This window comes from Chlorocebus sabaeus, chromosome 3 (genome assembly GCF_047675955.1).
Source record: "Chlorocebus sabaeus isolate Y175 chromosome 3, mChlSab1.0.hap1, whole genome shotgun sequence".
In the NCBI taxonomy this organism is placed as follows: Eukaryota; Metazoa; Chordata; class Mammalia; order Primates; family Cercopithecidae; genus Chlorocebus; species Chlorocebus sabaeus.
In genome coordinates, this window is record NC_132906.1 from 91,995,557 (window position 1) to 92,020,672 (window position 25,116).

Genomic DNA, 25,116 nt, shown 5'->3' on the forward strand with positions numbered 1-25,116 from the left:
CCTTTTCTTGTTGCTTTGCGGGTTAATGAGGCCAGGGGTTCCAGCATTCTGGAACCACACAAAACTCTCCAAAGGAACCATTTACGCCGCCACGATAGGGACCGCGTGTTGCTCACTTGGATCCTAAGCTGATTTTTAAATTAGATCTTTCCGTGATCCCTTATTGAGTCCATTTTATGTACATTTTATTATATTCTATAAATATTTCACTAGTTGATTCTAATAATTAGAGAAAAAGTGTCTTTCATCAATTTAAGAGAGGAAGGAATATTCCGTTAAGGCTGAGCAGTTACTGCCTGGGAAGAGCTGGGGCTGAGGAACCCTAGCAAGGCTCCAATGGTGAGCTTCTGCCATGAGCTGGCAAAAAGAGAAAAATGCAATGGAAAACTGTGTGTGTGTGTGTGTGTGTGAGAGAGAGAGAGAGAGAGAGAAAGAGAGGAGAGAGGAGAGAGCACAGTTACGGAGCCATGTGGCCAGCTATTAAAACTAGGAAAAAGGACACAGAAAATGTTGTGTGTTGGGGTTGGGTAAAATGCTCCCCCTGAAGCGCACTGAGGCTCTAGGGAGCCCGTCGAACCCATATCATTCTACTAGATCAGGAGGGAGCTGGCCTGGGCCTTCCCAGTTAGCACTCACTGAAAACGACAGGCCTCTGCTGAGAAGCTAAACCTGGGACCCCAGAGATGGTTTATCTGGAAGATTAGGGGAGAAACGTGCGAGGCAGCCAAGGCAATCCGGCCCATCTCTGCGGCTGGGAAGAGGAGTGATTGTTTTCCTGAGCTGCAGCCTGGATTTGCCGAGGGAAAGAATGCCTCGTTTCTGTCCCCCGAAGACACAAGCTGAAAAAATGTCTGGCTGCTCTTCGCCGCCCTCCCAGGTTCTCTCCCACAGCCAAGAGCGACTGGCTGCTGCCCTGAGCCGGGAGGTCACAACACATGTGGAGTAAGAAGCTTGGATTTTTGTTTGGGGCTTTGTTTTGTTTTCTTAAGTATCTGCAGGACAATGTTTGGAAGAGTCCTATGCCCCATAAAAGGAAGAAAATGGTGCTCTGGGATTGTAATCAGTGACTTGTGGTTGGCAGTGATGCCTCCGCCTTCAGTACTGCAGGCCCATGCCTTCCACAGACCTTCCCTAACGTCATTTCTGGAGCTGATGGGGTCAGCTCTTTAAGACGCCATTTTTTCACGTTATCATCTGGTGAGAACAGAGATGAACCTCAGAGATGAAGAGTGTGACAGAGTGCAGAGAAAGTTCAGTTACTTGATTTTAAATGGGCCAGACAGTTGGATTTCTTTTACCTTTTGTGCAGAAAGCCTTCCTTGAGAGACTAGAGGACTGAATTCTGCTGCCAGTGGATGTGGGAGGGACAGCACTGTTATCGCAACAGCATTGTGATGAGATTCCTGGATGGAGGGAATCACTGGTGCTTGCATATTTGGGACTTCATCTTAGGGAAGTTACCTAAACTCTCTGTAGCACCCAGTTTTTGTGGGAGGAATGTCATGGGAGCAGGGACTTCCCTGACCTCAGAAGCCTGGCCAGTCAGTCTCAAACGAGTTTACCGCCTCTGACCCAATTGTGAGGACTCAGCCAGAGGGAGTGCGTGTCAGCCTCAGCCCCCAGCAGCGCAGCCTCTGTCTTTACAAGCCTCAGATTTTGGGGAAAACAACAAAAACAGGGTCAAAACTAGGTCTTTCATTAATAAAAGACTGGAATCTCCCAGAGTTAATCATCTTGCTCATCTTTTCCAGTTCTGGAAATCTGATATTTGAACCTGGTATCCTCAGTCTTAGCACAATACCTGGGACCATAATAGATGCTCAGTAAACTTGGTGGGAGGAAAAATCAAAAAAGGAATTAAAATAGAGGTGCTGGGTGCCAAGGAGTTGCTAACCTGGACCATCCAAATGATGACAGTCTGTGGCACTTCAGAAGCATTCCAGAAATGGAACAGTGACACTCCATGAAGCTGTGTAAACTCATAACGTGTCCTGTAACTAACCCAATACGGAACACTAACACTGTTTACACTGATTGGAAGGAAGAAGGTTCATCCTGGTGATTTATGATGTTGCCAGCATGGCTTGAATCCTTGAGGGTGGGTGATAATAAATGGGCTTCCTGTTTCACAGAGCCTCAGAACCTCTGGTCCAATGGGCACCTGGTACCCCTGCAGAGTCCAGTCTAAGAGGGCAATTTTTTTTTTTTTTGAGATGAAGTCTTGCTCTGTTGCCCAGGTTGGAGTGCATGGTCTCAGCTCACTGCAGCCTCCGCCTCCTGGGTTCAAGCAGTTCCCTTGCTCAGCCTCCCTAGTAGCTGAGATTACAGGTGCACACCACCACACCCAGCTAATTTTTGTATTTTTAGTAGCGATGGGGTTTCACCCTCTTGGCCGGGCTGGTGTTGCACTCCTGACCTCGTGAGCCACCGCACCCAGCCGAGGACAATTTACTCTAGCCACAGATACGGCCACAGTCCTCATCTAAGCAGACTTACATATATAGCAAATCCACCTTTCCAAAGACTTCATTCTAAAGATGTAAAAGAAAGAAAAAGATAAAGGAAGAGGATGAGAAGACTTGAGAAGAGTGGAAGTGTAGAAAGAAAATGTTTGAGGTTCATCCCCTCCCCACCTTAGGGAGTTCCTTTGGCAGAATCTTCTGAAGGGTGCTTCTCCTAGCCCAGGGACAGAAACAGAAAGATCCAGTCTTTCAGGGCAGCTGCAGAAGAAAGGAGAGCAGTCCTGTAGCTTGTGAAGACATTGTGAAGCACAAAGAACTGCACAGGAACAGAGATTCTTTAGGGTCTCGAGATCTCTCTATGTCCTTGGCTGTTAGGTTACCCAAGAGCAAACCCCAGCTTCTCGCTTGCTCCAGGCTCTGCATGTGTGTATGTGACCCCTGGGTATTCTCAGGGCGTTTTCAGCCATGCGATTCTGGGGACTTCAGAGGACTCTGTTCCTTTCTGACTTGTGTTCGGGCGTCTGGGTTGCTCCCAACAGGAGGAGGAGTATTGTCTATTAAGGGAAAAGATTTCAGTGACCTGGCAGGAGGGAGCGTCGTCAGTGTTTGACTGTTTATGGTATGTCAGGGAACTGGTTCCTGGCAGTAGCTTCCCTGGGGGTGGGGAGGGGTGTGCTGGGGGTGACAGGAAGCACTAAATCAGGACAGAGAAGGGAAAGAAGCCCGCCCTCCACTTCCGGCGTTCCCTGAGAAGGTCGGTGGCCAGCACTGCCTTCACATCAGAACCCCATTTTAAGACATGTCCAAGCGCGTGGAGTGATCGGTACAAGGGACTTCTCCCCAGTGGAGTGTCAGACCAACACCGCCCTGTACAAAACCCTGTGTTCCCTGCTCTGTCATGTTCCCACCCATAGCCAGGAATTCCAGCTGCTGGTCGTCCAGCCCCTGTGGAGCAGTGACTAAGGGTAGCTGTGGGACTCACTCACGAGCCTCAGGTTAGGTGAACAAACTGTACATAGTTTGTGGCTGATTAGGTGTTGTTAAGGATTTACTGTTCAGGGCTGTTGGTTTCTGCCACTGGCTTGTCTTCTCCCAAGGACAAGGGGCCTGCCTATTGGCCTTTAGATCTTTAGCACTTAGCAGACTCTCAGAAGCGTTTTCTAGAGGACGTTTTCTGGGGAGTGTCCACCTGCACTGATGAAAACAACTCCGCTTTGAGAGGAGCAGAGCAGGAGCCTTCCGTTGGTGTGTGTAAGGGGATGCCGGCTTTAAAGACGCCAGGCTGAGTTGCTGTGTCAGGATTGATTCTTTACTTCTCCATCTGGAGGTGTTTCTGCTTTATCAGTTTCTCCTTGTTTCCAGCTCTGTCTCGCTGCCAGAGGGCCGACGTTTCCTGGCTTTTGTTGTACTGTGGCACAGAGTCTGTTTTGAAAGGACAGGAGCATAATAAAAGCGGATATGAAAGAAGGGCCAGATGACATCACATAGAATACTGGAGGAAGTCCGCATTTGTGGATGTTTATAATCTCAGCATGTTAGTTGTTTGTAATATGATAAGAGCACTTTTGATACATAGGAGGACTACAAGCCTTGTTGCTTAGACAGGACTCATGAATTTTTGTCTTAGGCTCATAATGACGAACAGAGAATGGGGATCTTGGCCTGGATCCCAAGTGACCCTGGCTCATTGGTTGACCTTGGGTACAAGGTTCGGTATAGTTGAGCCATTTAAATTGTGCCTAAGCCAGCTACTCACTGAATTTTTTAAAAGAGAGAGAGAGAGAATAACAAAAGCTAAGAATTTGACTTATTAGAGATAAATTAGCTTACTAAATTTTTTTCCTTTTGAAATCTTACTTCAGAGAAATTGATGGTACCTAGCACTTAACATTAAATCAAGTAAGACCTTTTTAAGGTAAATTCCGTAAGCCATATAGGGTCAGCATTGTATGCATGCTTACTGAATGAAAATCCTAAAGCATGCAAGTATCTCCATAAAGAGCAATCTCCTTGAACAATGACAGTGTTGACACCTGCTGTTTCCCAGGTCTGTATCATGAGATGGAAATAAACCAGCATCTTTCCCCACTAGGGGAAGATGATAAAATGCAGGTTAAGAACATGGACCATGGATGCTGGGTACATCCTGCCGGGAGCCGGGCACTATCTTCACCTCTTCCCATGGGTTAATCTCCTTTTATCCTAACAGCAACCCCAGGAGGTAGGAACGGTAAGTTCTACCCATTTTTTAAATGAGGACACTGCAAGGCATGTGGGATGAGCATTCCTCACAAGACCACCCCACAAAACACTGACCTGCAGCCCAGGTACCCTTGGTCCAAAGCAAATCAAGTTTCTCGCAAACACAGTGCCATTCAGAGCAAACCATATCTGCAGCACTGGAGGCCCGCACACCCAGCTGGAAGCTTAGGGCAGGGCAAAGGCACAAGACAGGATCATAGCACTCTGCAGCCCAGGAAGAACCCATCTTCTTGCAAACACTCCAGATTAAGCTTAAAAAGACTAGAAAAGTCAACTGTCTTCATGCACTGGTATAGGAGAATAGGGTAGAACTGGCTTCTAAAATTTCACACTCAGGACACTCTAAAAATTGTGCTCAAACCTAAAAATGTGTGCACGCTAATTCTGAATTAGCCTTATTGACAGAGGTTAGCGTCCAAAGCTTGGTCTAACCTAGTCCGGGGAACATGCAGTCTTTGTAGCTTGATACTGCAATAACTGTCTGTGTGGTCTCTGACTGTGCATCAAACACAAGAATTAAAATCCCAACAACCTACTGAGGGGCAGAGAGGAGTGGGATTGAAAATCCACTGTTGGAATATCCAGGTGGATAATCCACTCCCAAATAACGGCGTGCTGCCTGCGCCTGTCCGTACTCAATGGGTGCTCTCTTCTCCTGGCCCCAGGAGTAGGCGTCTGCTATGACTTAGAGCAGATTTTATGCACAGACCTTCCTCCAGGCAAAGGAAAAACTACTGAGTGTGAGTTCACAGCAAAGGCATCCTCGATCCCTGCTGATACGGGAAGGCCTAGGTATACGCCGTCTGAAAGCTGCCAGGTGTGATTCACTTGGCAGCGCACCTCCAGGAGAAAGGGCGGGGCAGAAATTCAGAAATTCTAACCCAGAAGCCAGGCCAGCAGATAGGTAAAGTGGCTGTAGCATGGGTGTGGTGTTGCCCATGGCCCCTGGGACTTTGATGGTCACGTTTGCAAAGATAAAGCTGCAGACACCTGAGGCTGAGCCTGCTTGGGCGGCGCAGCGCTACTGTGTGCCAGTGTAAACGGGGACCTTCCTTGCCTAGACCAGCCTTCACCAACCAGAACAGAAATCTTATTGTGTTCTGAAAAAGGATTGCTGGATCTCTTTCATTTCATGCTTTTCAGATTTCTTTTCTCCCAAATTTAGCACAGAGGGCGGGTTTTGAACAGAACTCTCAAACTGAATGTACTTTTCTGGAATAAATAGCTTCAAGAGATGGACCCACTCTGTTTCTTACAAACAGTGCAAAATATTTACCTTAGACCTATATGCCAGTACTAACAACATACACATTTTCATTCATTGCCAAAGAATACCAAGAACTGGCATGCCACATAAATAATTAAAATTTAGTGTAGATAATGTGTGAGGTAATGCTTATATTAGATGATGTCTCGGTGGACTCTCTCCCTAACTGAACAGAACAAAAACAACATAGCTCACAAATATGTAAGGGCATTTGTTCTAAATGTAACATGTAAAACTCTTCACTGCATGTGCACTTATAAGTCTGAAAACTCACTTCTAACTATGATTACATTGATGGCCTCTTGAACAAGAGTTAAAAACTCCTCGTAACGTGTTCTTCTCAAGACGGAGACAGAACAAAATCCCTGTGGCGATTAAAAGGACGACATGACAAATAGCCTTCATTAAACATGGTCTTTTATGCAGCCAATTTTCTTATTATTAGTTATTTGGTGACAACATGACATTTAAATGAGTAGCCAATGAGAGAATATTGAAGTAGGCTGTTTGTTACAGCACATTTCCTCTAACTCATACTTGCTGATAGGTAATTGGAACAGAAGAGAATGATGTCAGGATGGGATGGAAGTCACGTTAGTTCATGCATGACGTTTTTCCCAGCATGGTGTTTGCCCCACTGAGTAACAGGGTAGCTGAAGGGTAAGTAGAAGAATACACATCAGCACAGCAAACTGTCAAGGAATGAAATGCTATAGAGACTCCAAGGCCCCAGTATTCTCTCTCTTGCCTTGCTCAGGCCGCATAGTCTCCTCAGAAATGCTTTCTCCATGGCTCTTCCCAATCTTTGGTCGTCCTGTCCTTGCTCTCTGCAACATAGCAGTCTTAGCACTTCCTTACACCCCCTTCTGTGAAACTATGCCGTCAGTTTTCTTTAAGATAAAGTGCTTTATGTACCGCAGTATTTCTTTACTTGGGAAGTTAACATGGCTATTAAACTGTACTATTATTTTTATCAGGATTGTTACCAATTTTATTAAGGCCCTAGTTACAAAGTTGCATCGGTATTGAGTGGTCTGCCCCAGCTCTCTTCTTCCCATGGACCTCGGTGGTTTGGTGTGTGGTTTTGCGGAGTGTGAGAATGTTTCAGAAACAGTCATATACTGTGTTACAGCAGAAATGCCTGTTCTTAAAAAGAATGGGTGGAGACTAGATGTGAATCAGTGTGATTTGACTGTCTTCTTCCCAAGGTGAGTAGCTGGTGTGTTGAGTGGGTCTCGACTGCACTGACAAGGAAGGTGAGGGTATGGAGGACATTCCAAGCTGAAGGAACAGTGTGAACAAAGGCAAGTTCTTTGCGAGGATGGAACCCCAGAGGTGTTCATACTCCATGCATTGAAAATCCTCACATTCCCTCAGCGTGTGAAATACGTGATTAAGCATTCGGCTGTAGTTGAAAGAAAAAGAGACTTTGAAAGTGGAGGGAACAGTGGATGCAGGGGAGCAGAACCCCAGTTGGCGGGTCTCGGGAGAAGTGAAGCCTGCTATTCCTGGGAAGCAGTGGGGTGGAGGAATCAGAGGACAGCAGATGCTGGCTCCACACCCTCACCTTCCCTGTCAGTGCAGTTGAGACTCACTCAAACACACCAGCCACTCACCTGGTGAAGAAGAAAGTCAGACTCACATTGATTCACGTCTTGTCCCCACCTGTTCTTTTTAACCCTATGTGGTCTCTCGACTAAAGGGTCAATACCAGAAGCACCCACCTAGCCAGCCATTAGTGATTGACAAAAACATGAAGGGTGGCCATCTATGTTAAGAGTAGAGAAGGAGAGGGGGTAAGGGAAGGTGGTTTCTGGCAATTGACCATTGACAGACCCCCAGCTGCTGTGTGGGACAGAAGTCACATGACTCAGATAGCAACACCCGGACTCCCATCTTGTTCCATCTCATCTGTGCCTGGGCAGGTGTACCTGTGCACAGGGGGACCCAGCAAGGTAGCTGGGGTGCGTGTTAGTTCTCAGAATAGTGCCACCTGTGTGTCCACTTCATAATGATATCAAGAAGATAGGCTTTGGGATCCTGCCCACACCCAGCCCCGGGGCGCCGCTGATGTATCCGGGCAATCCCAGCCAGGATCCTGGGTTGCCTCTATCACCCTCACAACCAGGGAGCCAGGAACCGGCCATGAAGGCCAGTGAGAGGCGAATTTGGAAATGGGGAGCTTTCCTGGGGTACTGAAGGAGCAGTATCAAAATACTTGAAAAGAAAGAGAACTCTTTCTCGCTTGAGGCTTTTGAGGCATGTTTCGTGTGTAACTCAAAGCCTTGGGAATCTGAGGCAGAAAGTCATTTAAGATTAACTTTTGGAATCAAGTGAATAAGACCCTGTTCAAAGGAGAATTTAGCCGTGGGTTAATAAATACATCTAAATTGCAATGAAAATAAATCTTCAGCAGTCTTAGCCACTGATCCCGTGGTCACCATAGACAGTATAAGGAGCAGTGGCTATGGCAGGGGTAATGGAATAGATTTCAGGAAGTAACTCAGAGTGAGAGAAGCAGGGGCACCAGAACTCTAGTGACCAAGACATTCGAAGACAGGCAAGGAAACCTTCAGATGCAGGCAACTCATACTTCGACGGGACACCCTCCAGTGCTCTCAGATGGAAATTGCCTGCATTTCAGTGCCCTGTTCTGTGGCTCCAGCACCCTGCTGTATGCCCACTGCAAAGGCTGCTTGTCACATGTGCTGCCCAGCTCAACCCGGCCCCTGTGGTCACTGTCCTGCCTCCCTGACTCCTGACGACGGCCCCACGCCCATGTCCACACCCTGAGTGTTTGCTGTGTAGGTTCCAGGCTTCTAGACCAGATGACTCAAGATGAGGCACCCGTGAGTCTCCACCCAGCACCTAATAAAACCACCCAATAAATGAGGGCTCAGCTCCTCCCCGGGTGAAGACCAGGGTGCTCTGTTGACCAAGGGGAGGCCATGAGAGAATGGAGAGGGCTGGCTCTGCACAGAGCCTCATCCTCTGTGCTTATCATGGCTCACTGCCAAGTGCGAACACCTGGGTCCACGCCTCCGCATGCTGGGCCCTTGTGCACGCCTGCCTTCCTCGCTGGTGAGGAGGCGCATCCCAGCGCTGCTTTTTGCCTCTAGAAGGGCACTGAGTGTGAATTCTGAAGAAGTGGCCAGGGAAAGGGACGTGTGTCAGGAAATGCCAAGCCCCCTGTCCTAGCTCAGCCAGATGGCCCACCTGTCTTCACCTGAGGCCAGGCCCACCCATGCTCTGAGATCATCTCTAGCCCAGGACGAGGTATTTCCAAGGCAGCGTTGGCTCAGACTACAATGGCTGGGCTTCAGCTCTCATTCACGTGTCAGGAGCTCTAGGCGGGGGAGCCAGGTGTTGGTGACCCTTCAGCTGGGAAGGCTCATGGGGCTGAGTTACATCCTGCGGAAGGGTGCCATCATCCTCCCTTTGTGCAGAAGATGCTGTGGTTCTGAAGGACCAGTCACTTCTCTGCCTAAACTCTGCCCTTTGTCTTGCCCTTTGCCACATCATTCATGTTCCCGGTCGGCCCCTCATACCTGCTCTTCAGCTTCCCAGGTTCTCAGCAGTTCCCACCTGGGGCCCCGCCTGCCGTTCCTCCACTGTCATTCAGCCTGCTTTAAATGTCTCAGGATGACTAATGTCACTGGGATGAGTTCTGGCCCTGGTCTTTGGCCCACCACACACTACATGCCCTGGCAGTCAAATTTCTGACTTTTTTTTTTTTTTTTTTTTTGAGCCAGTCCTGCCCATCAGGACCAAGCTCCAGCACTAAAGTACAGCTGTCAGAGGTGGCCCTGCCAGTAGCACACTGTGTGTGGAAAACACCAGACGTTAAGCTGCCTGAGGAGAAATGGAAGGTGGCCCAGTTGGCCGGTCATTGCTTGTTAAAATGTATAGGTGTGCAGATATGAAAACACGGGGCTTGTTGCTGGTGACTCATGGGAGGGCACCGAACGTCATGCCTCCTGGTTATGTCTTGCCGCCGTGTTGAACCAGGACGGGGAATGATCCCATTCCTCAGGTATTCGTCTGGGAGACAGTAAAGGATTGCTTCCAGACAGGAAGGACGTCTGTCTTCCTAAAGAGTGTCTAGCCCAACTCTCGTTGAACTACTATCATTTCTTTCTGGTTCTCCGGTTCCAAATACACAGCCTGAGCTCCTCCTTCCTTCTCTTGAGTCTCCCAGTTCCATGAGGACGCATTGACACAGTCCTAACTGCTGGCACTCACTGGCACTCCATCATTGTACGTGGGGGAGCACCCCGTCCTTCGGGCATTTCACCATCTCGAGCTGGTGACTGGTTCAAGCCCATTCTGTAGAGTGAACACATTTGTTTAGGATGCCCTTGAAGTACTGTTAAACAAAGGAAGCTGAACTGGCTGACTTTTCTGCCCGGCATATGGAGAAGAAGGATTTGTTCTGGGTGGCGCAGCTGTGACCTGCACTTCCTCTTCCCTATACCTTGCCCTGCTAATACCATGTTGGAATTATTTCCTTAATTTCTAAAGCTGCATGTGCGGAAATGGCTTATATTTCCTGTTTTGATAAACTAATAGAACTTTACTGAGAACCTTGTTCCCGAATTGGCTTTCTTTTCTTTTGGCCTCTTTTTTGATTAAAATAATAATTCTAAAAGTCCGGCTTGACTGGACTTGTGTCAAAGACGAAGAATTGTATAGATTTTTTTTTTTTTGCCTTGAAATGATAACTTTTTAGCTTTTAAAAAGATGATAGCTTTTTAACAATAGGCAATGTTGATCTTGTATGTCACTTGGCGTGGGTTATTCAGTATTCCTCTGTGGAGGGAATTTGGGTTAGATGCTGGGCACAATCCAGTTGTCAACTATCTGTAAATTCCCTTCAGAGGATGGCTCTTGTTGGCTGGAGGTAAATTGGCTTAAAAAGACTTCCTTGGACAAGAAGTTTCTTGGAACATGTAGAGGACAAAATATTCTTTGTTTTGGGACAGATGAGTTTTGTTCTTGCAACTTCATATAACTCGATTACTGCTCATTTTCTATGTGCAAGCTGAGAACAATCGCCAGCATTTTTTTTTTTCATTCATCTACATGGCATCCGCTTTAGACGATACTCATGTCTGCAGAGGGCTGGGTGCATTCCCATGGTTTGTTCCCTTGCTATACGTTGACAGTTTGCAGTGGTAGTAGAGAAATAGCTAGTCTCAAAGAGTTTGAATTGTTTATATGTTTTGTTTTCTGGCATTCGGGTTGTCACTTAAACCTATTTTTTTAGTGTCCTAAATATGAGGACCAATCTGCCATGAAGAAGAGTGACCTTGGGCAGTTTTCTCCATATCTGGAGATGGGGCCATTCCTCAGACACTCCGAGGAGGACAGTCTTTTCCCAGGTGGCAAAGGAACGGCTCTCCCTCCACCTGGTGGCACAGGATCCTGGTGAAGGCAACACGATACTCTCTTCTCACTGTCATTGGGTCACGCACAGAAGAGCCAGGGCAGCAACCGGGGGACCGGATGTCCTCTTAATCCTGCAGCTGCCACTCTTGGTCTCTGCTCCAACTCCACTGAATCCCATTGATAAATGACGGTCTCCGCTGGCAGCCAGGGAGCCGGTGACTCCCAGCACGAAATTCTCCACTCGATCTTGATAGGAGCCTGGTTCAAGAAACTAGAACCTGGTTTTCCTTAAAGGGTTCCATGACTTTTCTTCTTCCAGAGGTAAAAGACTCACCAAGGAATCTAGATTGCACATCTAGAGGGATTTGATGTCTGTGGTAAATCTATCCATGCAAACAGATGGATTTTCATATCTTCTTTTTTTTTTTTTTTTTAATTGAGACTCAGTCTCACTCTGTCACCCAGGCTACAGTGCAGTAGCACAGTCTCGGCTCACTGAAATCTCCATTTCCCGGGTTGAAGTGATTCTTGTGTCTCAACCTCGTGAGTAGTTGGAATTACAAGCGTGAGCCACTGTGTCCAGCTAATTTTCGCATTTTTAGTAGAGACAGGGTTTCACCATGTTGGCCAGGCTGGTCTTGAACTCCTAACTTCAAGTGATCCACTGCTTAGGCTTCCCAAAGTGCTAGGGTTACAGGCGTGAGCCACCACACCCGGCCCCGTTTTCACATCTTTCTAAATGTAATGATGGAGTCTTAAATAAGACTCCAAGGAAAAGAATTCCCATGTAAGAAGTCAACCAAGAAATCCCTCGCTCAAAGATTCCCATTCTGCACCTGGAAAAAATGTCTGTTGCATTCCAATTGAGTAGAATGTAATCTAAGGCTTCTGGAAAACACATCTTACGCCTTTACATACACTGCCTACTGGCTCCTTAACATTTCCAATTCCTATAGTTTTGAATTGGCACGGCAATGCTGGCTACCAGTTTCAGAAGAGGAAAAAGAAGAGCTCTAGAAGGATATTTTGAATTTTAAAAGAATAGAAAGAGAGAATTACATTTTTTTTTTTTTGCATTTGGAGGGATTAGAGGTTCAGCGACTGAGTCCTCAGGGCTTGGAGCCGCCCCAGATGCAGCGCAGGTCACAAAGGTCAAAGCAAGGTCCAAGGGCCATCACTTTTCTAGGACAGACAGGCCAGGGGTCCACTGAGTCATGGAACATGCTGAATCTGTAACAAATCCTACCTTCTATTGCACCCAGGGTGATGGTTCAGTGGTTTCCAGCTTTCTTGCTATCTGTAGATAAAGCCTGTTCTCACAATGCCTGTCCGACCACCCAGTGTAGGGCTTTGCAAACCTCAGTGTGCTAACCTGGAGGTCATGCTAGAAAGTAGGCTCTGTTCCAAGAAAGGTGGGGTGGGGCCTGCATTCCTCACTAGCTCCAGGGTGATGCTGATAGGGCCTGTCCACACAGCACGCTTGCCATGGCGGGGGCCAGCTGGGAGAGCAGCTGCCCTTCAGACAAGCACTCGTGACCTCTTTGACTTTGTGTCTAAGTCCCTGCCTCTGATCAGTATTCCTCTCTCTCTCCCTCTTATTCCCTCGCATTTTATTTGTGGTGCGACTTCCAGGTAAATCTTCCTCAAACTCTCTATCCAGTGTCTTCTTTGCTACCTGTTCTCTCTCTTGTTTCTTTCTTTCTTTCCTTTTATTTTTTCTTTTTGAGATAGGGTCTTGCTCTGTTGCCCAGCCTGGAGTGCAGTGGCACAATCTCAGCTCACTGCAACCTCCACCTCCCAGGCTCAAGCCATCTTCCCACCCTAGCCCTCCAAGCAGCTGGGACCACAGGCGTGCACCACCATATTCAGCTTTTTTTTTTTTTTTTTTGGTACAGACAGAGTTTTGCCTTGTTACCCAGGCTGGTCTTGAACCCCTGAGCTCAAGCAATCTGCCTGCCTTGGTCTCTCAAAGTGCTGGGATTACAGGTGTGAGCCCCCACACGCAGCCTTCTCTCCTGCTTCTTTGCTGTCTGTGACTCTCTCGACCCTGCTCCTCCCTTGACAGCATGGGTTTTGTCCCTATGAACTGGTGCAAGAATGACCCGTCCTTCATCTCTTCCTTGCAGCTCAGAGACTTTCAAGTCTACTGTACTTCTCAGGTTTAAGCTGCTTTGGACTCTCTTATTTCCTAATATTTATAATTCACATTTATTTTCCATAACTATTCCTTTTGGTTCCACAACACTAAAGGTGTCAAGAGCTTACAATATCAGACTTAGCAGCCCCTTCCCTTTGTCTACAGTGCCTCTGCCAGCTTCTTTAATTCCTTTATCTTTCTCAAAGGAGCAGATAAGTCCAATGGGGTCTGGCCTCCAGGTTGGTGTGTGATGAGATAGTTGGCAGGGTTTGCTGAGGGAAGTCATGATTCATCCCCCTAGACAAACTCCTTCCATGATTTGGAATTTAGGTCTGAAGTTTCCTGGCCATGCGCCTGGGAAGCCACTGAGCTGGCTGTCAACTGAGTAGGGACTAAGGATGTTCAACTGTGGGTACCGAAAGCGGCACTAGATTGAAGGAGAGTCCTGAGCTGCAAGTTGGGGTGCACAGCAGTGTTGGAGCATCCTGAAAGTCATAGGAAGAATGGGCTTCAAGTCACTGCAGTCAGGATGATCCTGATTCCCTGATGATGATCATCATGATGATGACGATGATGATGGCATGGAATTGGTGCCCTCCCAGACCTGGAGGTGAGGGGTAGTCAGTCTGTCTCTGCTTTCCAGCAGTGAGAGCTTCAGGCTGTCAGGCAGGGAGGTTGGCCTTGGAGGGTAGGCATAGAAGGAGTAGTGGAGCATAGCAGAGCCCTAGGGCACAGGCCTGAGCACAGCCAGTCCTCTCTGTGAATACGATAACACAATACTTAAGGACCCACACTATTCCTTATTTGCTCTCTAACCATCCTCTTCTTTGCAACTCTTACCAGAATTTAAATTATGTGGGTTTAGTTGTTGGTTTACTTATTTCACCTTCTTGTCTACTTGGTCACCTGCCACAGGGCAGGAATGATGTCTAATCTGCCCCCTGCTGTATACCCGGAGCCCAGCACAGTGCATGGCTCAGAGGCAATTCACATCAGTGATGGTGAGTGAATGAATTTGTAAAGTGAAAGGGTGGATGAAGGACCTCCCAGCCCCTTGCCCCTTGTCGTGTTACTTTGGAATTGGGGATGTGAGGTGTCCTCTCACTGGTGTAGTTGAAGGAAGGTGCAGGATACGGTTCAGGTTCCTCGGTGGTCCCAAGTTCCCTGGGTGGGGAGGTTCTGTGTGCCTATGAGGAGGTGAGAGTCAGGCATTCTCCTGGGAGTGGGGTGCCCCCACCAGCTTTCTCAGGCCTTCTGGAGAACGGGTCCCACTGGGCCTTGAGTCCTTTCCTGCCTTGGGGTGAATGATACCCAGACAACCGCAGGAGTTTGGCCAGCTGGGCTGAACGGCTGTAGCACACCCCAAGAGCCCGGAGCACATTCCACACCTACAGTGGGAGCTGCAGGAGCCTCCTGGCCCTGGGAGCTTCAGAGGGGTCCGCAGCCAGGCACACCTGCAGGGGGCCTCAGTGAGCGCTAGACATTGGAATTGCTCTACACAATTGCTGCCTTGGAAATTCAGGCTTGAAATGAGAAATCAATGGAGGATGGAATTGATGTTTCTTTTATGAGTCTGTGATTGTTGTAAAAAGAGGCTTGTCAGGTGCTTGGTGAGACCCCATGAAGGATTCTCTAAAAAAACACTGAGGCGAACCAGACCTTATAGGGAAAAGCAGGCCTCATGGAGACTGAAGTCACAAGCATGGACCCGGGCCAGTGTTTATCATGAAGGGGGTGAACAGAGATTTGAGGAGGGTGCAGGCTGGGAAGAAACTCATCATTTTTATTAAGGAGTTGACAAGAATAGGATCACGTCTTGTCTTTGACCTGCGTTAAGCAGTAAAATGAAGGGATAGGCTGGAGGGCTGGGAGCAGGGTGGCGGCAGGTACGTGCAGTCAGTATGCCTCTGCTGGAGGGAGTGGCCAGGCCACAGACATGGGACCCCACAGAGCAGTCCTCACACCCCTCATCTGAGGTCCTCATGAAGGCATTCGTGTCTCGAGACTGTTTCAGAGACCCATATCTTCTCAGGGGAATGCCAAGGCTCAGGTCAGAGACTTGTTCAGTTTTTAAGAGACTGTCTGGAACACACACCCTGCCCTAATAAGTCAATATTTCTGTTCCTCCTGGAGACCTGACATTCCAAAGTGTGGTAGTTCAGGCTCTTGTAGATGTTGGAATTCCTAAGAGTCTCTCTGGAGGACAGGTAAGATGTCAGTGGGAACACACATACACACATGCACGTGCGTGTGTGCACACACGGCTAGCATGTCCATGGAAACTGCCTTGGCTTGGAATGAGCAGGGCTGCCTCTCAATGAGGTATTCCTTCCCTCACCATGCAGCACCGGAGCCATCGCTATGTGTGGAAAAGTGTTACTGGGAGGTATCTTAGTCGGCCTACAAGCCCTAGTTCCAAAAGTAAGAATGCGTCATTCAGTTTTGAGTGGGTTATGAATAACTTGCTACAACTAAATACAGTGAATATCCTCAACCTAGAATAAGGAGTCTGTTAGATCAATTTGAAACCATTAAAGTCACTTCAGCCTTTCATTTAGATAGAGGGATTTGGCAAGTGGCTTTAAAATCAAAATTAAAAATAGCATGGGAAGCAGCAGATGGAGAATATGAGTTCATGCTTTACCCTATAGACCCAGGAGGCCCGCCTGCCCTTCCCAGACAACTGGCCAGTGAATTATTGGGTCAGCTGAGGACCTCTGCCAAGCGCCTGTTCATGCCTCCCTCATGTGTAGTGAAAGGCATGAATGCACCAGTCCATCTAGACTTGAGCTTTGGTGCTGAACTTGCTGGCTTAGTGTGGAGTTGGATTTCTAGAAATCACATATTCAAATCATGGGATTTATGAGCCCCATTACAGATAAACATTGAAGCCATTAAAAAATTGGCAAATACCTAGGATCGTGTTTTAAGGGCATAAGAGGATTTTATATATGTTTACTTTTACACCATAAACTCCAGCTGCCTCATTACCTCACTCAAGACACAAAGATAAAAAGATAACTGAAAAGAAATGTGAAAGGCTTTCAAGGTACTGTTTTCTCTAAAGGCTTTGGGACTTTCCAACTTTTGGGGTTTTTTTTTTTTTAATAGTAGCGACTGATGCATCAGATACTATATTCGGTAAAGAATTATAAGAAGAACGTAAAAAAATGTGAAACTCTCAAATGAGACTTCTCTAGTAGAAAATTGTTAGTTAAAAGAAAAAAAGCAAAATTACCCATACAAAAGGAACGTGGAGTCATTGCTGGGACCCAAGGCCAACTCTGGCCAGGAGGTTTTGGGTCCTGCCCCCCTGCCCTGGACTGTCTGGAAGACTCTGCTCGGCGGGAGTGGCAGAATGGGCCTGGCTGTGCCACTTCACCTCTACATGGACATTCAGCTGGTAGCAGGAGTGGGGAAGGCTCCAGCAGACCCCCGCTATCACAAAAAAACTTACAGATGGAGTCCCCAGGTGATAGTCCCGTTTAGTCATTGAGACTTAACTCAGAAGAGAGTGAAAAGGCTGTGGTAAAATACAATTTGCTTAAATTGGAAAGGGTTCTGTCATCTGGTAAGTTTTACTTGCATGATAAGGTTTGAATCCATGAACACCAGAAGCCAGCCTTGTGCAGGGTCCCTTGGGTGTGACTGTGTGATAATAGGGAGGCCCCAGACAGGCTGACAAAGACTGGCTGAGGGTGAAAAGCTAGATTAAGATTCACCTGTGAGACACTGCTCACCTGTGTGTGTGGGGAGGGCTCTACTAGCTCACCTGTGTGTGTGAGGGATGGCTGTACTAGCTTACCTGTGGGGGAGGGCTGTACTAGCTCACCTGTGTGTGTGGGGAGGGCTGCACTAGCTCACCTGTGTGTGTGGGGAGGGCTGCACTAGCTCACCTGTGTGTGGGGGGAGGGCTGCACTAGCTCACCTGTGTGTGGGGGTGGAGGGCTGCACTAGCTCACCTGTGTGTGGGGGTGGAGGGCTGCACTAGCTCACCTGTGTGTGTGGGTGGAGGGCTGCAGTAGCTCACCTGTGTGTGGGGGTGGAGGCCTGCAGTAGCTCACCTGTGTGTGGGGGTGGAGGCCTGCAGTAGCTCACCTGTGTGTGTGGGTGGAGGGCTGCAGTAGCTGACCTGTGTAGGTGGGGAGGGCTGTACTAGCTCACCTGTGTGTGTGGGGGAGGGCTGCAGTAGCTCACCTGTGTAGGGGGGGAGGGCTGCACTAGCTCACCTGTGTGTGTGGGGAGGGCTGCACTAGCTCACCTGTGTGTGGGGGTGGAGGGCTGCAGTAGCTCACCTGTGTGTGGGGGTGGAGGGCTGCAGTAGCTCACCTGTGTGTGGGGGTGGAGGGCTGCAGTAGCTCACCTGTGTGTGTGGGGAGGGCTGCACTAGCTCACCTGTGTGTGTGGGTGGAGGGCTGCACTAGCTCACCTGTGTGTGGGGGTGGAGGGCTGCAGTAGCTCACCTGTGTAGGGGGGGAGGGCTGTACTAGCTCACCTGTGTGTGGGGGTGGAGGGCTGCAGTAGCTCACCTGTGTGTGGGGGTGGAGGGCTGTACTAGCTCACCTGTGTGTGTGGGGAGGGCTGTACTAGCTCACCTGTGTGTGTGGGGAGGGCTGTACTAGCTCACCTGTGTGTGGGGGTGGAGGGCTGCAGGAGCTCACCTGTGTGGGGGGGGAGGGCTGCACTAGCTCACCTGTGTGTGTGGGGGGGGGAGGGCTGCACTAGCTCACCTGTGGGGGGGGAGGGCTGCAGGAGCTCACCTGTGTGTGTGGGGAGGGCTGCACTAGCTCACCTGTGTGTGGGGGGGAGGGCTGTACTAGCTCACCTGTGTGTAAGGGAGGGCTGTCCTAGCTCACCTGTGTGGGGGTGGAGGGCTGCACTAGCTCACCTGTATAGCAGGGAGGGCAGCACTGGCTCACCTGTAGAATGAAGGTTGTACTAGCTCATCTGTCGGGAGAGGAGGCCTGCGCTGAGGCCCGGCTGATCAGAAAGGGGAGAAAAGAGGGTCACTCTGATTGCCATCATCTCAAAACGTTTAATACTGTCACAATCCGAAAGGAAGAGCTAAGGTGCTTATCCAGTAGCCCAATCTCCAAGTCCATCTTTGATCTGAATGTTGAGATCAAGGATCAGAAACACCTTTTTGCCCCATCGGGATTGTCCATCCAGGGAATGTTTCCCACTGACTCACTTAGGGTTGTATCTGCTTCTCTGAGGAAATGCTCAGTGGGGTCACCCGCTTTCCTGAATAGGTCCTGAGAAAAGCCTCTTCCCGGCATTCCTCCTCCTTTCTGAGCATAAGTATGTCTCACAGGGCGAAGGGGAAAGGAAGTGGACTTACTCTGCCAGTGCCCCTCTGTTGAAGTCGAAAGTGGTGTCAGTGGTGTCAGTGGTGCAGGTGAGGGTTTGGCATCCCACCAGATGCACCTGCCAGTCCTGCCAGTCCCGCTTCCTCACACAGCCCTCCCTCTGATCACCATGACGTCTGTCCCATGAGGGAGCCACCATTTGCACCAACACCACCTCCTCCCCTCCACGGTGGTCCGCTCCTGCCCACCTCTCTGGGTTCCTCGCAAGCATTTTCTCCAGGCTCACGCTCCACATATCCAGGCAGAAGGCAGAGCTGCTGCCCGTGCCCTGGAGTTTCTCATGCCTGCCACAGGCCTGCTCCTTCCTGATTCCTCTCTTCACATGGAATCCGGATTCTGGGAATGTTCTCCTGATGCTGGAGGTCCAGGACTTTGCTTGGCATTTGGCACTTAGTGGGCACCTTTTTTTTTTTTTCTGAGACAGTCTCGTTCTGTGGCCCAGACTGGAGTGCAGTGGCATGATCTCAGCTCACTGCAACCTCCACCCCCCGAATTCAAGCGATTTTCCTGCCTCGGCCTCCCAAGCTGAGAATACAGGTGCCTGCCACCATGTCTGGCTAATTTTTGTATTTTTAGTAGGGACGGGGTTTCACCATGTTGTCCAAGATGGTCTCGATCTCCTGACCTTGTGATCCACCTGCCTCAGCCTCCCAAAGTGCTGGGATTACAGGCGTGAGCGACCACGCCCGGCCTAGTGGGCACTATTTAAAGGCTCATTGACCATAGAATATACAGCACCAAGGGTGAACCCTGGTCTCAACTGTGGACTCTGGTGAGGGTGATGCATGCGGACTCAGCAGTTGTAACCAGTGTATAGGTTGGTTCCAACCTGTGCATCTTGGTGTAGGATGTCGATAGTGGGGAACTTCAGAGGTGGGAGACAGGGGTATATTGGAAATCTCTGGACCTTACACTCGATTTTGCTGTGCACCGAAAACTGCTCTAAAAATTAGTCTATTTTTTAATAAAGCCTTATTGAATGTTTTGAATGAATAGTTTCTAGAGTTGGAAGGAATCTCAACAGATGACATTTTAATACATGTCATAGTTGGCAATGTTTTAGGTAACTTTTCTTTGCCTTGTGTTTTTTTGTTGCAGGGTGTGAAGAAGTTTGATGTGCCCTGCGGAGGAAGAGATTGCAGTGGGGGCTGCCAGTGCTATCCTGAGAAAGGTGGACGTGTAAGTCACAGCATTGCAATAAGTAATATTATCTTCCTCATACAGTCATGCCTCGCTTAACGACGGGGCTTCCTTCTGGGACACATGTGGCTGGGCAATTTCGTCATTGCTTGAATATCCTAGAGGGTACTCACACAAACCTAGGTGGCGTGGCCTACTACACACCCAGGCTATGTAATGGGACCTGTCACTCCTAGCTGCCGTGGTGTACTACACACCCAGGCTATGTGATAGAGCCTGTCACTCCTAGGCTGCAAACCTACACGTAGGCAATTGCAACACAGTAGTATTTGTATATCTAAATGCAGAAAAGGTACAGTAAAAAGATTTAAAATGGGACTCCTGTATAGGGCGCTTACCACGAACAGAGCTTGCGGGACTTAGAAACTGCTCTGTCTGCATCAGGGAGTGAGGGGCGTGTGGATGTGCAGGCCTGGAGCGTGACTGGACACCACTGTAGACTCCGTGAACGCTGGATCTTAGGCGGCCCTAAACTTACGTTTTCAATATTTTTCTTTCTTCAGTAATAAATTAACCTTGGTTTACTATAACCTTTTTACTTTACAAACTGTTAAACTTTTTAAACTTGTTGACCCTTTTTGTATAACACTTAGCTTAAAACACACATTGTACAGCTGTACAAACATATTTTCTTTTTCTGTGTTCTTATTCGATGCTTTTTTCTATTCAATTTTTTTTTTTTTTTTTTTACTTTTTAAACTTTTTTGTTAAAAACAAAGAAACAGACATGGGAGCTGAGGCCTACACAGGCTCAGGATGATCAATATCACTGTCTTCCACCTCCACATCTTGTCCCACCAGAAGGTCTTCCGGGTAGTAACTCGCATGGAACCGTCTTCCCCTCTGGGAACAATGCCGCCTTCTGGATTCTTCCTGAAGCATCTGCCCGAGGCTATTTTACACTTAGCATATGTACACATATAAATAGGAGTATACTCCAAAATAACAATAAAAAGTAGAGTATAGTAAATGCAGAAACCAGTGACACAGTTGCTTATCACCAAGTGTCACACACTGCATGTAACTGCGTGTCCACACTCTGATGCAACCAGGAACACAGTAGGTTTGTCCACACCAGCACTGCCACAAACAGTGAGTCATGCGTTGGGCAGATCTGGTGTCATCTTAGGGGACCACTGTCTTCAGTGCAGTCTGTTGTTGACCAAAAAGTCGTGATGCGGTGCCTAATTGTACTTCCATTTGAAATGAGAGTGTCTTAAATTGCCTGATTAAGTCATTGCATACTTTGCTAAGAAATTTAATACAATTGTATTCTCTTCCACTAGAACAAACAATAATATAATGCAAAATTGGGTCAATGTATACCACTTTCCTACAAAATTGAGAGCAATTTTAATTTTCACAGGCATCTTTTCTTTCGTTCATTGTTCATTGTAAGTACATATGTGTGTTTGCATGTGTGTTTATATGTACATATATAAAGCAATGATGTTTTATACTTTTACATAAGCAAAAATGTCATAAAAATATTCTGTAAAGAAAAACGTAATTAGTTGCATTTATACTGCAATATAGTTATACAAACTAGAGGGCACTGGCAGTTGTATCATTGCTAACAATTCTCACTTTGAAAATACTCATTCCCTGAATGTCTTTTATGTGGTCCATCTGATAGATAAGTAAGAGGAAAAAAGGGTACCCGAAATTATCACCATCTGGCAGAATTTGAAATATTGCCCTAATATTGGATTTAATATGTTCAGTCAAAGTGATTTGTCTCTGATTCTGCTGCCTTTAAAACTGATGCCTTTAAAACTGAATCTTGGTGTTACTTGGTTTAAAAATTATCATTTGTATGTGCACGTGTGAGTCCCTCTTGCATCTGCGAAGGTGTAGGGAGTAGCATTTTGTTTTATGGCACAGTCTCCTTGCCTTTATTCTCTGGACTCCTGCGTCTGCCCTAGGACTCATGCTTGTCTACACCTTCGTTTGGCAAATGCCAGGTTGTCAAGGCAACTGGAAACTCTTGCCTGCATTGCCCTGTTGTTGTTGGAATCAGAAATTATAACAGCCCTTGGGTGTCCAAATGAGTTTCCCCAAGTTGAATCCTGAAGTCAGTTTCTACCGTAGCCATTCCCCATCCTTACCTGCCAGGAGGAACGACCCTCTGCTGGAGCTTGGCCTCCGGGGCTGGGGTGCGACGCCGCTGCCTCCTCTCCTGTGTCCGCTTGACAAAATCAAGTGGCCACAGTTCGTGATAGGGAACCTCTTTATAAATGCTGTCATCCTATTTACTGACCTGTGACCGACCATTATTTCACTGTCAAAAATCACAACTGAGGAGGCTTCCTGCCCCTTCGATCAAAGCTCCCGTCTCTCCACCTGCTGCGTTCATCATTAGTTGCAATTCTCAAAGCAGTTATTTTTGTTTTGGTTAAGCATTCCTCTGCCTGCAGTGGGGACTTTATGGTTTAAAAGTTGCTGGTTGAAGATCATTTATCAGCACTTAACAAGGCTAAATAATTTTTAAGTTTATGGAAGCCATTTCACGAGATGTAAAATTCCCCCGGGTCCCATGCTATAGATTTTCACAACGATGCTTCTGCCGCAGTGATGAGAATGCCTGACTGCAGACTCTCCACCCCGCAGCCCTTGACTGACTCAGCCTTATATGGGCATGGATAGAATTGGTGGTATACACGTATCTGCGAGACTAGCTGTGTGGGATGGAGTTACCGTCTAGCGGGACTCTGCATTCTTCTCCATGTCATCAGACAAACAGAACCCAAACAAGCTGAGTAGAGGTGACCAGGTCTGTTCCTTTTCACTTTCTATGATTATTTAATGCAGAATCAACATAGTAACATTTTCCACAATGCCTTTAGGAGAATTTTATTCTTCAGCAAACAGAGCTAGTTCAGATTATTTCGATATATAATGGCCTCTGCATAGCAGTGTACTGTTACGTGATGCCAGAGGTCTTTTCAGTGAGGTTATTAAGAGGGAATTTCTAAGGATCCCCAAGACACTGTGATTTCGTGAAGTCACAGTGCAGGCATTGAGACCTTTTTATTTCCCAGTGTCCCTAATGAAGGAAACACCTTGAGTCTCTTTCTATATTATGTTTGCCAAGTAAAATGAAAAATCAACACCTTCTGGTTAATGTGATTAACATGAGTAATCCAGAACTCTGTGTGTGCTTGGCTTTCCGCTAGTTATTCAGACGGGTTATCAACACAGATCCAATGAGGCTGTGATTGGCAGCTGTGTGAAGGGTTGCACAAAAGACAGAGGCAAACGATACCCCTGCCCCGGGGCCTGGACTGTGGGATCCACTGTGCACGCGCAGCACTCACGTGGCCTGAAATCTGGTTGTACCTGTACCTCTGGGTACTGCATGATGCTTTACACTGTCGTTTCACTGGGCTGAGGCCCATGCTCCCAAGGGACCACACAGAGCCAGTCACTGGGGTGTGTTAACAATCAGCACACAGGCTGCCCTGTTAATTCAGGTGAGACCCTGGACATTCATCAATAAAGCGACAGAAATGGCTGATGATAAAAGGTAAGAAAGAGATCAGTGATGCCATTTACCATTTTCTACAGAGTATATTCCTGGAGATAATCTCCTGTATGTTACAGAAGACATTGACTCTCAGGACTGTTGCATCTATTGTATTAAAACATTTTTAAGATAGAGTATCTATTTCAAGACTACAAATCCAGTGCATGTGGCTTAACTATTTTTTAATTAACAGATTTTCCCAAATGCGTTCTTGCAGAAGCAGAGCTCTGTCTGCCCTACGTTTGCACTGATAGTATTTTTTTGAAGTAAGATAATACATAAAAATAGCAGCTGGACAGAGCTTGCTGTCGAAAGGGCTGTGTGCATAGTTTGTTCTTTCCCACAGCTTCCCCTGGGGTGACTCCCGTCTCTTTTCCCTGTGGTGCTACTGTAACAGCCCTGGAAATACGTGGCTGCAGACTCGCCACGCCCCAGCCCTTGGCTAGCTCAGCCTTTTATGGGCATGGTACCCCAGTTCATCTGTGCGTCACCATGGTGACAGCCAACATCGGAAGTTGTACGTCACTGGATAACTTTTGGACACTAAGCAGAAATCACAAGCATACTATGGATTCCAGTTCCAAATGGATTCTCATGTGACCAGTGAATGAGCTTTGGGTCAAATTTATGGAGTTTTGTTCTCTATCCTTGGGCGATGAGTGGTGGACTCTCCTAGCAGGGAGAGAATTGCTTCCCGGACAGAACCACCCAGTCCCATAGATAATTCCAGCAAGCCACAGAGTTGAGGCATGAAGAGGCAAGGCGGGAGCTGTGTCCCAGCTGCTGGGCATGGCCCACTTCCCCTCCCCGGGCAGAGCTGGGAGGAGCTGAGCCAGGAGCCAGCCCATGTCCTGTAGTTCACATAGGAGCACACTGACTTCAGGAGGGAAATGGCTTCTGCAAATCTCACACCCAGATTGTGGCAGAGTCCAAAACAAAACTCAAGTCTGGGGACTTAGACAAATTCTTTTTCCAGCATAATCATCTTTTGTGTCCGTACTCCTCTTCCCATGTGTCAGCCTAGAAGAGTGAGGCTCTGCGGGGTGCAGGGAAGAACACAGGCAGCATGAGAAGAGAGTTTCCCCTCATTATGCAAGAGTTATGTTTCCCTAGTTAACTCTCTAACCACCTCTTCAGTTGTTTTGTGAATTTAAAAAAATAACTTTAACAAATGATCAGGACTTTATTGTTATGTGAGGGTCTGTATTTCAAATAATCTCTAGTAAGTATATTGGAATAATTATAAATTATAAGTTCTGATTCATTGGCACTGCATCTTCTCAGATTTATCCCTCCACTGAATACCAGGCAATCATCCAGACAAGGCTGCCCACCCCTAGCACCTTCCACTGCAGCCCTCCCAGGCTCAAGCAATTATCCTGCCTCAGGCCCTCAAGTAGCTGGGACTGTAGCCATGCACCACCACACCCGGTTAATTTTTGTATTTTTTTTTTTTTGTAGAGATGAGATTTTGCCATATTGCCCAGTCTGGTCTTGAACTCCTA

The 25,116-nt window shown here is 47.6% G+C and overlaps 1 protein-coding gene across 1 annotated transcript in view; it reads left to right on the forward strand.

Moving 5' to 3' along the window:
- COL4A2 (collagen type IV alpha 2 chain) overlaps window positions 1-25,116 on the forward strand; it is a 197,639-nt gene that overhangs the window by 30,890 nt on the left and 141,633 nt on the right. The window contains exon 4 of the mRNA XM_007960882.3: window positions 19,984-20,064. Coding sequence (XP_007959073.3) covers window positions 19,984-20,064 — 81 coding nt within the window. The remainder of the gene's footprint in view (window positions 1-19,983; window positions 20,065-25,116) is intronic.